The following is a 16,491-nucleotide window of genomic DNA, read 5'->3' as shown; positions in this document are numbered from 1 at the left end:
ATTTAACCATTCTTCTCTTGACATCTGTTTATCAGGTAGGCAACTGTTTACACATCTGGGGTCTTCAAGCATGACAAAAATGGTTGTTAAATTAAATCTGATTGGCACATTGTGCCCTGGAATAAGCATTATGGCGTAGTTTGAACCCTCCATGAAGGAAGTTTTGCAAATGCGTGTATAAAATACAGGCCACCTTGAAAAACCCAAACTGTCTGATTCCCGGTGTGGTTCATTACATTTTCGTTCGTCAAATACTGGCTGGTAATAGTGATGATGACAATAATTTTTAAAGTTATGAAGTATATTGGATTATTAGAACTAGTAAATTGTTTATGGAGATACCAGTGAGTGATTTTGAGCTCAAAAATGGGGTTAAGTATGAGTCAGGTGTACATGTTGCATGGAATGAAATAGAGGGCATGACGGTCAGTCTCCCTTTCAGCAGTATTTTGAAATTAAATGTAGAAAGGGCAGAATACTGAGACTAATTAAAATACAGACAATTTAAAAGTAGAATGCGATTTTAATTTTTTTCAATTAATTTAGCCCTGTGAGTCAAATGCTGCAAAACCTTATATCAATTTCAGCATTAACATAAACTGAATAAATAAGGATGAAAAATAAAAAAGAAATTAAGATATTTATTTTGAATACCTGTGTCTGCACAAGCAGACTATGGCAGTGACTGACTAAAAATCCTAATACAGCATTATGGAATACATTAGAAATCTGGCACAGTAGTCAGTAAACTACTGATTCAAGAGGTAAGTTTTGTGCTAAAAGTCCTTTTTTGGAGCAGATGTATCCAAAAGATAATATCTGTGAGCTCTGGGAAATTCTAAATAACAGCCACAAAGATCAGTTTCCCAACATCTTTAGCTGACAAAGCTAGCATTGCATATGCCCTTTCAGAAAGAAGCAAAGAAAAATATTCATACACAGATAAGGAACAGAGTATGCTCAGAAATAATTAACAGATTAATACTTATACAACTACAGGTGATATCTTCTAAAGATTTTGATTTCAGTAGAGCTCTAAAAAAGTGGAGTACTGAAGTGTTAGGTAAATACTGAACCATGACTGTTTCCTCCACCCCCTCTTTCTTTTCTACTCTCCCCTTCTTTTGGTGACAAAGGGTGAAGTCCACCATTAGATATAATCCTGGCAGTATCTCTCCTTAACTTGTACATGGGGAACAAATTTGGAATTTCTCTTTCTATGCAGAGATATTACAGCAGTGAATGAAGTTGACAATGGAATAAATAAACTTACCACGGAATCAGCAAGGAGGCAGATTTCAAACAGCTGAAGTTTAACACTTTGTGTAAATTTAAAGAAAAAAATTATAGAATAGGACTGGGTGTTGTCAATAGTTTTCCTTCTTCACTAATAAATGCAAGTACCATTGGCCATAACAGCCTTTTACATATGCGGAAGTACAGTGTGATAGATTTTGTTGGTATTCATCCTCATTCCCACGCCCGGATTTGTTCTAGATGAGAGTTTCTTAGCATGAGGAAATTGCTTTATTGCTTCTGTTTAGAAGATAACATCGTAATGTCTTCCATGTTTAAGTTAGACATGAAATTGGTAAAAAGTTGTTTTCATAGCATTCATGCAGTGCAAAACAAAGGGCCTGGTGGCTAAAGTGAGTTAAATGGAGCCACCATTAAATAGCCTAAAATGCTGAATAAAAAACACTGACAACCAACAAGTAGTCTGTTTGAAAGTATTTTTGTTTTCTTGTCATTGATGAGAATTGCATATAAATATAAGATAACTATATCTCTATCTGTAATCTGCATACTGGAAATACAACCAGTATGTCAACATACATAAAGGGACACCCCTACCTTTCAAAGATGGAAAGACCATCAAGTGTATCAATACGTATCGTATCACTGGTTGTGTATCATGAATTATATCAATACGTGGCACAGGTGCATTGTTTCACCACCAGTAGTGAAATGTTTAATTACATCTATTCTTATTTTTCATCATGAGACAAACTTTCAATACTTTTTTTTCTTCTCAAACTGAGATTGACAAATATTGTTCATATTGCTTGAGTGATTTAACAGTATGATATTATGTTACCTTGTTTGTTTCATTGTTCAGATATGTGAAGCCATAGGAAAAACATTTTCCATCAGGAAATCTGGTGCCATCAAGGACCCGACGTAAACTTTCCATGGCAGTAATCTTTTGTGCTGAACTTGTTTGTCGGGTGTGCTTCAAGGGTATGAAGGATGCCTGAAAATATAGTTAAATGACATATATAAAATATAGTTAAATGACATATATAAAATATAGTTAAATGACATATATAGCTTTATATTATCACTGATGCCAAATACCAAGATCACAATAAAATATCAATACCAAAATCAAAATAAAATATCATGCTAATCCTGTGAATTAATAATTATTGCTATAATTGATGACAAATTTGACTTTGAGACCACAATTCATAGACAACATTGTACTTGTTCTGACCTGTAAATAACATGTACAGTGTTTTACATTAATGATATAGTTTCTAGTGCTTTTTATATTGTTTGTTCCTATGTAACTCTGCCACTAAACATGAAAACTTGAATCTAAATCTAATGCTTCTTTCCACCTTAATCTTATCTCAGTAAGTTAACTTTGTGTGTGTGTGTGTGTGTGTGTGTGTGTGTTTGTCAAAATTAACACTAATTTGCTAACCCCAAGTTAGCTTGCAGACAAATAACTAAAACCCGAACAGTCATCTATCTGCTGTAGCAGTGAAAATTACCACTCATTGCTACCATAACAGTTGACCAGTTGTCTTGTGTCAGATGTATCAAATAAAATAGCTGCCACAAAAATGAAAAGAGACTGTGTAATCTCAATTATGATTCAGAGAAGAGCTGAAGAAAGTACCAGAAATACTGGGCAAATTAATACTTATAGCTGAAGTATGACCAAGGAAACGCTATGATAATGTGCATTTTTTGGAACTGAGTGGTCTAGAGAAATGAGCAAATATGTTACTTGTTGATGGGTGTAAAAATATTTATGTATCATCACCTGGAATCGCACAATGCAAGCTCTCTAGACACAGTGGTCAAGGGTAATGTGAAATCAAAAACAGAAAGTTGGTTCCTCACAATCAGAGCAAATTTTAGCAGCTTGAACAAAAACCTTCAACTTTCATTTTTCTTGTTGGTGAAATACATTTTTATATTGAGGTGATGCTAATAAATAATAAATATTTAACTAGAAAATGAACTTGTGTTATGTACATTAAATCTCTATTCTCTGTTGGATTTTCTTCATAAGGTGAATATATTTGTATTTTGAACTTTACCTTTTTTAAATCAAGTTCGATGTGTGGCACACCAGGGACACTTATTTTGTGAACAAAAGAATTCATAGCTACAATTTACTCTTTGTGCGTGGATTAAATATTAAGATCATTATGTTTGGAGGTTAATATGTTTATCTGAATCTGGGTCAAGGACATTTTTCACTTGGAAATTCCTAAACTTGTTGAAAACTTTGAATGTTTTAGAAAGGAGGCTGACCTACATCTAGGCTCTATTATTGTGTTGTAGCCTTTTATATAATACTGTTTATTTAAGAAATTACTCATTCTTGCCTTAACATCTTGAAGCAGAATCAGTGTTAGTGTTGTGTTCAGTTTTTAATTTGGGGGAATTTATTATTATTCAATGGAATTACTAAGTGCTCGATAATATTCTTGGACAGAAACATTAATTTGGAGTAACAGTGAATTAAAAAAATGATGACATTTTTGGACTATATATTATTGTGACACATCTAAAGACTATTAGCACATCATCACAATCCAGGCCACTGGCACATAGCATATTTGAGGCTACAGGCACATCAACACATTCAGTTTTGGAACTTATCTGGAATACCAATGGAATTCAATTAGAACTTCAAACATTTGGTCTTGTGATATAACATTTAGAACTATTTGGGATTTAATTCAAAATACTGTAAGTTCTTCTTAAATTTTCACTATAAATTATATGCTGAAGTTTAGAAAACTTATTGGATTTTGCTCTTTTCTATTACTTAGTTTAAGACCATAAAGTCATAACAATTGCTTGTGTTTGATTTTAGCAGAATCAGTCAAATAAAATCCTAATTTCAAGCCCTATATGTGTAAACACACACACACTGAAACCCCTCAAAAGTGTAAAACCTTGGACTCATATTCTGTTTTAATTTTGACAGGATTTTCAGTTAACTGAGGTTTAAACAGATGTTAAAAATGTGTCTTTTTCTAAACACTTATGTGACAAGAGAAGGATAGGGTATATTACTGAGCCTGAGATTGGAATGTTTTGTATCCTAGCTTGGCTAAAACCCACTGCTATACAAGATCATTAAGTTTGCCATATTTGCAGGCACTGATGAAATGTCGCTTGTTGGCATCAGAGTTGCTTTCAAATTCATTTTTGTGGAATTCCATTTTCTGTATAATATCTAAACAGTAGATATGACTATCCTGAATGTTTCTCACTAGTTTCTTTAGTGCAGGTTTTGTAAGTTTCATACTCATTGATCAGACTAATTTTATCACGTAAGGATAGTTAAATCCTATGACACTTTGCTGGTCATTCTGATGTCTTGACATGTGAGTGAAGACACGCTACATAAATGTATGTAAGAAATGATTTTCTCCACTGAAAATCAACTGAATGAATCTTGTTTTTAAAACACTATTTTGTCTGTCTCCATCAGCAAAGTATCAAAAATGCATCAACTGCTTAAGTAATAAGCACATAACCTTTTTCAAATGGCCATTCAACAAGCATTTAGTTGTGAATAATTCACTTTCAAAGATGTTTTTTCTTTTTTAATGGTGCAAAGACTTAAGAATAACCTACTGTCAGACCTAATCTGTGCCAGTGAATATGTCAAGCATACCCCTCCCTTGATAACCTAAAGTCAGATAACTGCGAACCAGCTTATAGCATGGGGTCAGGCACAGATCCCATTTTGAAAACCAGAAAACTAGAAAATACCTCCAAAATTGACCCCTATTTTGTTGAAGGTGAACAAAATTAGGATCAAACTTTGTAAATGAAACCATGATATATTGCTCATTTTACACTTGAAAAATGATGATTAGGAAGCAAAAATTTGAATCAACAACAGGAAATTATCAACTATAAATAAGTCATATATTTTGTTACAATTTCTTTCCAAACAATATTTTCAGTACACTTTAGATAACATTGTTATGCATATTTGATTTGATTTAATTTAATTGTTTGTTTGTTAGTTTCAATATTTTATTTTATTCCATTACATGCTATTTTAATGTAATATTGTTTACTGGATTTGATTTTTTTAATAGAATTAAGTTCGGTTCTGTTTGACCTGAATTTTTTTAATGTTCATTGGTAAACACCTAATAATAGAAACACTGTATCTAGTTTCTGACCTTGATTGAGAACCAGTGACAGTTCTAGTAGACAACTTTAAAAAAAATTCTTTCTCAAAGTAAGAATTATTAAGTTAAATCAAGGCCATACCTGGATTACGTGATATTTATCACATAACAAACTTCCATTTCTAGACTCATAACAATATTCAATGATATTTCAATCAACAAAAATGTCATCAAAGCCTACAGGTGGTATCACTTAAATAAATAAATATAAATTAAATGAGTTTTGTCAAGTGAAATTTGTGCTTTTATTGTATCTTTTAATTCTGTTACAGTGCAATCATCATAAAGAAAATATGCTCGCTTGTATTAAAAATGTGAAAAATGTCATTATACCATCAATGCTGTCTACATGATTATTTCTATAAGAGGCTCATTAAGAGCCAACCATGATCTCTGACTTGTGGAAGTATATTGTTATGACTATATGGTCATAAACTAAGTAACAGAAAGAAGCAAAACCAAAAAGTTTTATAAAACGTAACATATAATTTGATTAGTAAAGTTATAAAATGAAAATATGAGAACTTATAGAATTATGAAATGAGTCCAAAGTAATCCCAATTTTTGTATTCAAGTTTAAAAGAATCAAATGCTCCAGATGAATTTCAGATCCTCAGATATATGTATCACAATGGCATTGTCCAGAACTCCTCTGACTATTATGCACTAGTCCCAGAATAAAGTTCTAGTCCAAAAGAGCACTTTGTAATTCCAATGAATAATCCAAACAAACGCCTCCTCCCAAATTATTTAACCACAACATAAAATACATCTGCAGATTGATTTTAACACCTGCAATAAGAATCTGAAATAGAAATGAATCCAAAATGGGAATGAAGCTGATTGTGTACGATTGTTAAGTCTAGGTCATGTGTATGTTCAACTAATTTCTACGGATCAATCAAACACTGTAAAAAAATTATTGTGTAAGCAATATAATTAACTTGCCTAAATTATGCAAGTCATTCACAACTGTGATCAAAGATAGAAAGGCAACCAATTAATGAGTACTTTGTAAATAAAAAGCATTGTTTCATGGGTACAGTTCATAATGAAGAAGTGAGTTCTAAAGTTTGTAATGAACTTTTCACTGACAGATACTGCCTTAAATCATTTATCTTAAAAGTTACAAGGCATATCAACTTAGGCGAATGAGGTCCAGATGAGTTTTTGTATAGGAATTGTAAAGGTCTGTATTTTTTCTTGCTTTATTGATATTATTTTTAATAAAACCTGTAAATTAGAATGAATGTGCCACAGTCAGAGATCTCATCATCCGTTTGTCATAGGGACTGACCATTTAATTTCTGGTGGTGAGTCTCTGCCTGGGATGTTTTTTCCCAACCAGGATACATTTTTACTTTTAATTGTAAGATAATTTTTTCTTCAACTAATATGATGAATAGAATTCACTGAAAAAGAGTATTTTTTCAAAATATTCAGAACCAAACATAAAAAAAACCAAACTCCAGCCTCCACACCTCCAACAATTAAATTTTCGGTCCCTCTTTGTATCTATTACATCCTTTTTGCGTATCATGAGTTGATTCGTTTATTATTTATGTCATGAGTGACTTAGGTTTTGGCTGAAAATAAATTTACTAAGTAAGTGTTATCATAGCTGACCTGACAATGCAAATGATTCTTCTTTCTCAACCAAGGCAAGTGCAGAAAGCTGGGGAGAGTACCTACTGCCATCCTTTGGGGAAACCAGCGATGCATGGTCTCTCCAGGGAAGACATCTGCATATCAATATTCTGGAGATGACAGCCATTGTGAAAGCCTTTCACTGGTGGCAGGAATATTTAAATGGCAAAGGAGTTCTCATTCTATCTGTGAACTCTTCAGTGGTGACTTATCTCAAACAACAAAGAGGAGCTAAGTCCTCAGACCCTTGTGTCCTAGTGTGGGACTTTTCAAAGCAGTGCTGTCAACAACAAATCCACATACAAGTTCTTCATATCCAATTAGCTAAGTCTTTGTCGCGGGACAATCAACTAATACAGACAAATTGGTTTCATCATCCCTTGGTTTTCACTTAATGTACCTCATAGGTCCGACTGTTGGTGGACCTGTTTGTGTCAAGGTGGAATAGCAAACTCCCAACCTTTATATCTCCAGTCCTGGACTCAACAGCCTAGGCAGTCAACATTCTATCAATAAACTGGAACAACCTGGAAGCATATGCCTACCCTTCAACACCTCTGATTCCAAAGTAATATAAAAAGCAAGAGAATCAGAGAGTTGCCTTATCCTTATTGCACCACTCAGATGGGAGTTTTCATGGATCAATGACCTAATCAATCTTGCAACAGAAACTAATCAGAAAATTTGGATTTTCTCTCAACTACTCTAACAGCCATGATGGCAGGTGTCTCATTCCTACCCAAACCTGCATGTCTGGATTATATTAAACAGGCCTCCAGAAATAAACAATTCTCACAACCAATCATGGAGAAAATTGCTCAAGCAAGAAGGCTGTCCACTATGAAAGCATACAAAGGCAAATGGCATGTTTTCACCCAGTGGTACACAAAAAAATACATCATACCTCTCTAGGCATCAATACAGCAAATAGCTAACTTCCTCTAGCTCTTTGGAGAGAAAGTTTGCACCAAGCAAGATAAAATGTTACTACTCCATGATTGCTGACATATTTCATCACCATGGAAGAGATGATATCAGACAAAACAAGAACATATCTGACCTTCTCTCCACCTTTGAGTATACAAATTCAAAACATTAGCTCTGTGCCCAAAGTGGAACCTATCTTGTGTATTAACCTGGCTGAACAAGACACCTTTTGCACCACTCTCAAGGGCATCTCTGGCATACTTTTTATACAAGGCCTGCTTCCTCATGGCATAAGCGACAGCCAGCAAAATTAGCAAATACATGCCCTATCAACAGACCTGAATTACATGCAGTTCTGACAAGATGGGTCAGTCTTATTCATGACGGCATCCTCTTTCATCACTAAGAACATGCTGCTTCCATGGTAACCCTACTTTTGTCATGACACCTCTGTATAGTCTGGATACGTCAGCTCAAAACCATCTACAAGACACATTTCAGACTTTGAAGTGGTACCTTAATAGAACAGTGAAGCTGTATCAAGGGAGATTGTGCCTAATTTTACCTCTCAAGAAGAACAGGAGGATATATCAGCACAGACTCATTCTGGATTAAAAGGGGTATTTGCTCTGTATATCAAGAAATAACCCCAGTTCAAATTGAACTTCCTATGGCATTTTGGCTCACAAGGTTAGAGCAGTTGCCCCCAGTATAATCCCCAGTATAATAATCAAGTGGAACTGTTCTCTAGCTGACATCTTTCATGCAGTCGGATGGAGATCGGAGTCCACATTCTCTAGCTTTTATCTCCGAGACATGTCATCCCAAAGGACCCAATTCGCTCTGGTGGGACCTATATCTGAGCAGGTCACCTTTCCAGGTCGATCAACAGTTTCTTAAAATGTGGTGTCACGACTTCCACTGGATTTGCAGGGCAGGGTGGGTGGGATTCTCTATTTCAAGCCGTGCCCCGACAGATGGAGGCCCCTCCAGTAGAGTTATCTAGAAGCTGTCTCATATACTTTAGGGGACTAGAGATGGTATCTTTTGAGTCAGAGGATGTTCCTCCCTCTGCCATTTACCTATTCTCCTAAGGCTGGATAAAGTATTTAAAGAAGAAACCAATTTTTCCTTTAAATAAACCAATTTTTGCTAGTAAAATATGTTTCTTCAAGAATACTTACCCAACCATAATAAACATAAACCTTCTCAGCCTCCCTGCAGTTACTTCCATAGAGAGCATGCCTTCCACTCCAGTAGAAATTGAGAGGTTCATGGCTTTTGCCGCCAATCCTTATACCTAAGGGGAGATCACTCTGCCAGGCCATCATCTAGGCTGGCAGACAACATTTAGCTCCCTTCAGCAAAAAAAGGAGTATCTAATAGGACTGGATTAGCAAGGTAGTAGTAGTAGGTATTATGATTGGATAATGCACGCACACACATGGTTTTATTATTCTTTTGTCCAAGTAAGGACCTACATGAACTATTACTTGAAACCAGTTCTCCAAACACAATCTAAACATTTATTTTCATGGCTCACCATGGCAAATTGCCACGCAGATATTTTCATAGTTCTCACCCTAAAAACCTAATCTGCTGACCTCCACACATTTCCAAACCAAGATCTGGGTCATAACTGAAATTTGCTACTGTGGAACCTTGATGAAGCACAATGATTGGGGTCCACAAAATGAAATTGTACTCTGTCCTGTATCATGCTATAGCCAAACAGGTCTGCTAAGTGCATACCCACCTAAAACAAATGAGTGTGAAATAGAAGTGGGCACAACATTATGGACTTCACTGATGCAGCTATCAATCTGTTTCATATTAAACAAGAAGTACTTAAATAGTTATTACATATTTAATATTTACTTTCATGTATGCGAAATTTGCAACAAAAGTGTACATATTGGAGTAGACCGCTCCGGTGGCCTTGTGGAAGGTCGTTTGATCATACCAAAGACTTAAAAAAATGGTACTAACAGCTGCCTCGCCTGGTGCTCAGCATTAAGAGGTTAGTGTTAGGACTGGTAGGCCTGGTATCAGGATAATGTCACTGGGTGGGACATCATGCTACATGTCTGTGGTGTGATGCCCCAGTGCACACTGCAGACATCGTAGCGATATGACTAAACAATTGTTAAAGCTACATTAAAAATCCAAATCACACAAACACACAGAGAGTTAAGTACACCAGTCAAATCTGTTTGTATCTCCATGCTCAACAGTGAAATCACAACTACACAATTTGCAAAACACAAAGTTTTCTCCTTTACTAGTTGGGTTTCATAAATTTAAAAATGACAACATAAATGTCCTTCCAGTTGTTTTCTCTTCTTTGCTGGAGAAAATTTTGAAATATCTGCTTTCCTTTTCGACATGATGAAGATGAATTAAACTGATATCAGCAAATGCTTTATGCAGTCGAATATGATGGTTAAAGACTGGCTTGGTAGCCTCGATTTTGATTGAACCAATCATATTTTAGAACTCAATATCCCTATACACATGCAATACATTTACTGTAAAAATGGAACTGGGTGCCTGTTCTAAACAGAAAATTGCAAGTAACTGTTTCATTTAATATTTTTAACAAAAACGGATTTCTAACACGAATAACATACAACTATATTCAGGTCTAAAAAACCATGGGACAAACATGAGAAAAATGGGACACTTTGCAGCTATGTTGTTGTTGTTGTTGTTGTAGGGTTTAACACCATTTTTCAGCACACGATAGGCTATACATGGCTGCCAGTATTAATGGTGGAGGAAGAACCCGGGAAAACCCCAGAAAGAACCACCGACCCACGAGAAGCTACTGGCAAGCTTTCTCACATACCCACATTAGCCGAATCTGAGACTCGAACCCATGCAGACATAGGTGAGATGGCAGTGATCCGTGACGGAAAGCGCTTTAGACCACTCGGCCACTTGGGTCCCCTTGCAGCTATGTAATATTTGTTTGAATCACTATAGCACAAATAACCGTTGAGGAACAACAGAGTTATTTTTTATAGGATCTGCAGAATAGTATTCACTGGTCAACTGACTACACGAAAATTGAAAATTCCACAAAGCTATGTGCACATGTATGGGGCTTCCTCATTTGATTATTTTGTTTAAGTCATTGCCCCATAATTTGAACAACCTTTGGTAATGAGATAAACATCGATGATTTGCAATTAATGAAATTGATTGATTTATATATTTGGGTAAGAATCTTTTCTTTTCTTTGACTAAAAATTGTAGAAAGAATGCATGGAAGAAAAAAGAAGACTTACTGGCTTTTAAGTTCAATAATAATAAAATTAAAAACTAATCGGCTTTTTAATGAGCTAACTTCTTTCAAAACAAAGCTAAGATGCAAAGGCAGTGAATGACTGCAGACACATGTAAAATGAATATCTACAAACAGAAACTTTGAACTTTTTTTCATATCAAGACAGATGCAATCATAAGACATGTCACATCTTGCCAAATTAATAAATCAAACTCTTGTTTATTTTGACACAAACTTTACAGTTCTTAAAGAAATTGATGAAATTATTGTAAAATCTCACGAGTCATGCTGAAATCGTGCTATATCCAAATTCATACATGATCTCTTCCCCCAAAAAGATATTTAACCTACTGCATATTAGTTTTCATACTTTAAAAAAAAGGAACGAGGAAATATAAAAAAAATCTGAGAGCCATGTCACAATTGCATTATATTTGAATTCCTTCTATAATGAAGTGTGTTAAAGTGAGGTTACACTGTGTGTGTGTGTGTGTATATTTTATATATACATATTATGAGTCCTCATTCTGTGACTGGATGTATAAGGTTTGCAAAAAGAAACATACAAATTTCAATGTAGCTATAATTTCAACATACAGGACCCATGAGACATGTTCAGAGATCATGGGAAGGAGCCAAAAAATACATCCATCTCACAGATGATTATCATATTTAAGGAGTAGATAGGAGTTATGGAATTATGAAGAAATGAACAGATGGATGGAAGGATGAAGAGATGGAAATTACACAAATATTCTTGCGCTATTAAAAAATTCCTCACTCTGATCCTTGGTGGTGTCTTGCTTGTATGAAACTTTAGCATGTGTCCAAATGCCATCCCTTCGGGTTGTGAGATAAAGGTCAGCACCAGACCATGGAAAATTTCCTCTGACATTGGGTAGGAATCTGCAGAACAAAATTCATACTTAGGTTGAGAATGTCTTCACATATAAAGGGTATTTGATTCAGGTTAGAAATTATAGAGTGATGAATGAAATGACTAATTTTGTGCAATTTTTACATCCTGGATGCTTTTATTAAAAATTGGTAGGAGGTTACAAGCAAATCATAGGGTATATGAATACTATTCTACTGACTTTCCAGAAGATAAAAAGTGTCTTTGCTACCAACTGGTGCAGAGACCATTCTGTAAAGTCTTCTCATTCATGTATAGACAGGATATCTGCCAGAATATCTCTCTTGCCTGCAATGTAACTGACTCTGAGTGTGATCTCCTCTGAGCTGTCCACTGTAAGAGGCTCCAAATATCTAATCCGACAGAAGGAACTTGATTTCCCCCTTAAAGAATGTTGTTGTTGTTGGTTGTAGGGTTTAATGCCATTTTTCAGCACACGATAGGCTATACATGGCAGCCAGTATTAATGGCGGAGGAAGAACCCGGGAAAACCCTGGAAAGAACCACTGACCCACGAGAAGCTACTGGCAAGCTTTCTCACATATCCACAGTGGCCAAATCCGAGACTCGAACCACCGCAGGCAGCAGTGAGATGGCAGTGATCCATAACAGAGAGCGCTTTAGATCACTCAGCCACTTGGGCCCCCTTAAAGTCTCAAGTACACTTTGACTAACATGTTGTCCATCATGACCATAATGCATTATGTCTTATGTGGATGATGCATTGTTGAAGTGCCAGAAAAGCAACCTTCATTTCTTGACTGTCAAGTATAGAAGATTCTTTCAAGACCATGGACCCTGCAGGACTACCCCCTCTGATTCTAGGCAACCATCCCAACCTGAATCTCTGAGGTGTCAGTGTATAGGAAGGGCAATGGCCACAGGAAAGCAGGTTCAAACTGGCGAGGATCCAAGTGTCTTAGGATCTTGATGGCATAGGATGGATCTCGGGGAAGAAGGTAAGGTTTACTGTCTCATCATAGCTCCACACTTCCATCACATGACCCACAAGGTGGGAAAAAGATGGAGACCCCAAAAGTTCAGATATTCCTAGCTAATGAGTTCCTCTTGGGAACTTATCTGAGTCAACTAAAACTGATAGTCTGTCATCCTGTCTTTATTGAGAGGAGAAAATTACAACTTAGGAGTTTGTCATTTTCATTCCACTGTTGGTGGGTGGGGGTTGAGACAGGAAAAAGTCGTTGTTCCTCTCTCCATGGGAAAGGGAATGATGATTTCATTTTTGAAGCAACTAGGGATGAGTCAGTCAGCCTCTTCTTTCCTCAATAATATATGGTCTGAAGGTGTGGATAATCTACGGCCTATCCATTTCATCGATCCATGATGAAATTGCCCAGTCATCCATGGTGTCATGAAAGGAAAAAAAGACAAATGACTCAGCCATATAGGATTGAACAAGAACATGCAGAAAGGAGTGATATTGATCCAATTCCTTCTTCTAGAGTGGTCATCAAAATTCAAAGCCCATTATCCAAAAAGGTTGAACTGTCACACAGAGGGCAGCTGGATGTATCAACCTAATCCATTTCCTGAGACCAGTGATCAAACCCAGTACTCAGTCAGAAGACTGGTACCACATGCCTAAACCCAGTGAATGGTTGCAATGACTGGAGACAGGTACCAATAAACACACCCGGTCATCAGTGCAAGATGCCAGGCACCCCATCCTCAGTGCCTAATAATTAGCAATATACACTCAGTGATTGTCACATGACACTTTACCAACAGCTGGAGCCTGATATCCAATACCCAGCACTCAATGTCTAGTAACCACTGACACACCTTCAATGCCTGTCACTTGACACATCAGCCAGTGACTGATACTGATGGCAGTCATTTGGTGAATGTCAATCAAGACAATACCCAGTGTCCAGTGCACAGTATCAGTGACTATATCAATAGGCAATTATGAGTCTGACAATGTTGGCCTTGCTGGGAAAACTCTGTTTGGGAAACTCAACTCTGACAAACATGATATCCTTGAATTAAAAACAGGCCTACTTGAGTGAGAAAAACATGCTTATCTCACATAGGAAATGTAGGACTCACTATTGGGTGAAGGCAACTTACCTCTGCTATGATGTGCCAAGAATCCTTCTCTCAGAGGAGCTGACAACTTCTGTCTATGTTTTGTTGTTCCCACCCTTGTGGAACCAGGTGATTTCTATACCCTGGAAAAAACCATGGATGCCATCCTTATGGTTACTGGCAACTTCCCTTACTAGAAAGTGATCTAGATCCCTCATGTGAATGGAGGGGTCTTCCAGTGTCAAAGAAGAAGAAGTGAGTTCTTCTTCCTGGCACTATAGACATGACAACGTTCAGCTAAGTCCCATATCTTGTCAGACCCAAGGCAACAAAATGAACTAATATCCATGAACACACATGCAGTGCATGCTAAGCAGGTGGGAGGTGTGTCCTAAGTAGTCTTGTCATGACCACATTTATTCACACTTTGCAACATAGTGAATGCTGTAAAGAAATACAAGAAAGAAAACAATAAACCAGAATTTGAACTGGGTGGGTAATACTTGCCTTAACACAGGTTATAAAGTGGGATAAAAATGAAGAAGCTGGTGAGGTACATGCATACCCTGTACCTGATTTTTCAGCTGGATGAAAAATAAACAGGATGCCAGTCATTTTGGGGAATATCCTTGTGAAGCATATCTTTAAGTCTGTGTATATCATTCAAGTGCCATTATCACTGTTTGCAATATGATGGCTACCAATTGGATAATGTAATTGACATCAGACCTGTAAGCTTGACTGGTGGCCAGGGTAACTGCCATGTTTTGTGTTACAGATATACCTAGCTGACAGTCAGATGACTACTGGATGGGTGGCAAAATGGACAAACTAGTTTTATGGTTCTCCAAAATGATTCCATCCATGACGAGATGGTTACTGCTCACTGCATAGCTGATTGGACTGTATGTTTGGCAACTTGAGTGGTGACAAATTGCAAAGGCAGGATGATAATACATGTTTGCAAGGTTGGTATTATAGTGCTTGAACTAAACAGGCATCCCATGATTGGTAGTATATCCCAAGTACTTAAACTAAACAGGCACCCCATGGTTGGTATTATATCCCCAGTGCTTGAACTAAACAGGCACCCAGAAGGTTGGTAGTATATACCAAGTGCTTGAACTAAACAGGCACCGCAAGGTTGGTATTATATCCCAAGTGCTTGAACTAAACAGGCACCCCATGGTTGGTATTATATCCCAAGTGCTTGAACTAAACAGGCACCCCAAGGCTGGTATTATATCCCAAGTACTTGAACTAAACAGGCACTCCATGTTAAAAAATTTGGGGAGACATGTACCTGCTGACTGCCTAAAAGTGGGAAGATAAATCCCATCAACTCCAAGTTTGTATTGGAAAGATCTGATGCATGGATGGTTAGAATCTCCCCAGATGGCAGCAAATACATCAGTCTCCTGTACTAGTCTCATGTGTGACTCAAGTAACAATGCCTACAATGCACACTGATCTTCAAGTTGGCCAGACATAATGGCCATTGAAGGTCAGCTCTAAAAAATTTTAAAACAAGAGGGGCCATTTTCACAACACCAACTATGCTAGCTATATATAATGTGTAGGGGTGGAGGCTTATGTTCACTGTTCATGTACCTGGACTTTGTTCAATACAATAAACTTCTCCACAACATTATGGACAAAATACCATTTAACCAATATGAACAAACACTGCATGGCTAATTTGACAAGAACATCATATAGGCATCACATGGATATTCTTAGTGACCATAAACTTCTAATATTTAGAACAATTCCTTACCACTGTGTATCTGTAAAGACAATGAAAATGACAAAATGATGGGGAAATAATACCCCCAAAATGTTAACTATATAAACAAACATTCATGATTAAAACAAACAAGTAGAAGAACCAGTGCTCACAAGTAAATGTATGAACAGTGAATATTAAATATTATGTATGCGACAACAAGGTCAGAAAAATAAATTTGGCAAATTGTGAAACCTATGCATTTGTATCAATGAAATTTTACAAACGAATCAACCAATACCATAGTAACCTTAATTAACAATACTGTACCAATGTTATTGATGATGTTGAGATGATAGTGTCATGTATGTTACTCTTACTGAGTTAAAGCTGAACTGGATAAATGTCTGGTATATAGGTAAACACCTAGTTTGGGATGAAGTAATATGTACGAGTTTCTTCCCTTTGTCTAAAAGAT

The 16,491-nt window shown here is 36.5% G+C and overlaps 1 protein-coding gene across 5 annotated transcripts in view; it reads right to left on the bottom strand.

The window, feature by feature from the left end:
• Positions 1–16,491, bottom strand: part of LOC149807210 (patched domain-containing protein 3-like) — a 128,079-nt gene that overhangs the window by 46,959 nt on the left and 64,629 nt on the right. For all 5 annotated transcript variants that reach the window (XM_089963590.1, XM_089963601.1, XM_089963610.1 and 2 more), the window contains exons 13-14: positions 12,104–12,228; positions 2,099–2,254 (exon numbers count right to left, since the gene is read on the bottom strand). In XM_089963590.1, coding sequence (XP_089819716.1) covers positions 2,099–2,254; positions 12,104–12,228 — 281 coding nt within the window. The remainder of the gene's footprint in view (positions 1–2,098; positions 2,255–12,103; positions 12,229–16,491) is intronic.

The sequence above is a fragment of the Sinohyriopsis cumingii genome, chromosome 1 (genome assembly GCF_028554795.1).
Source record: "Sinohyriopsis cumingii isolate HCF-2022 chromosome 1, ASM2855479v2, whole genome shotgun sequence".
NCBI classification, from domain to species: Eukaryota; Metazoa; Mollusca; class Bivalvia; order Unionida; family Unionidae; genus Sinohyriopsis; species Sinohyriopsis cumingii.
Note: the sequence above shows the minus strand (reverse complement) of the source record. Positions and strands in the feature narration are given on the sequence as shown.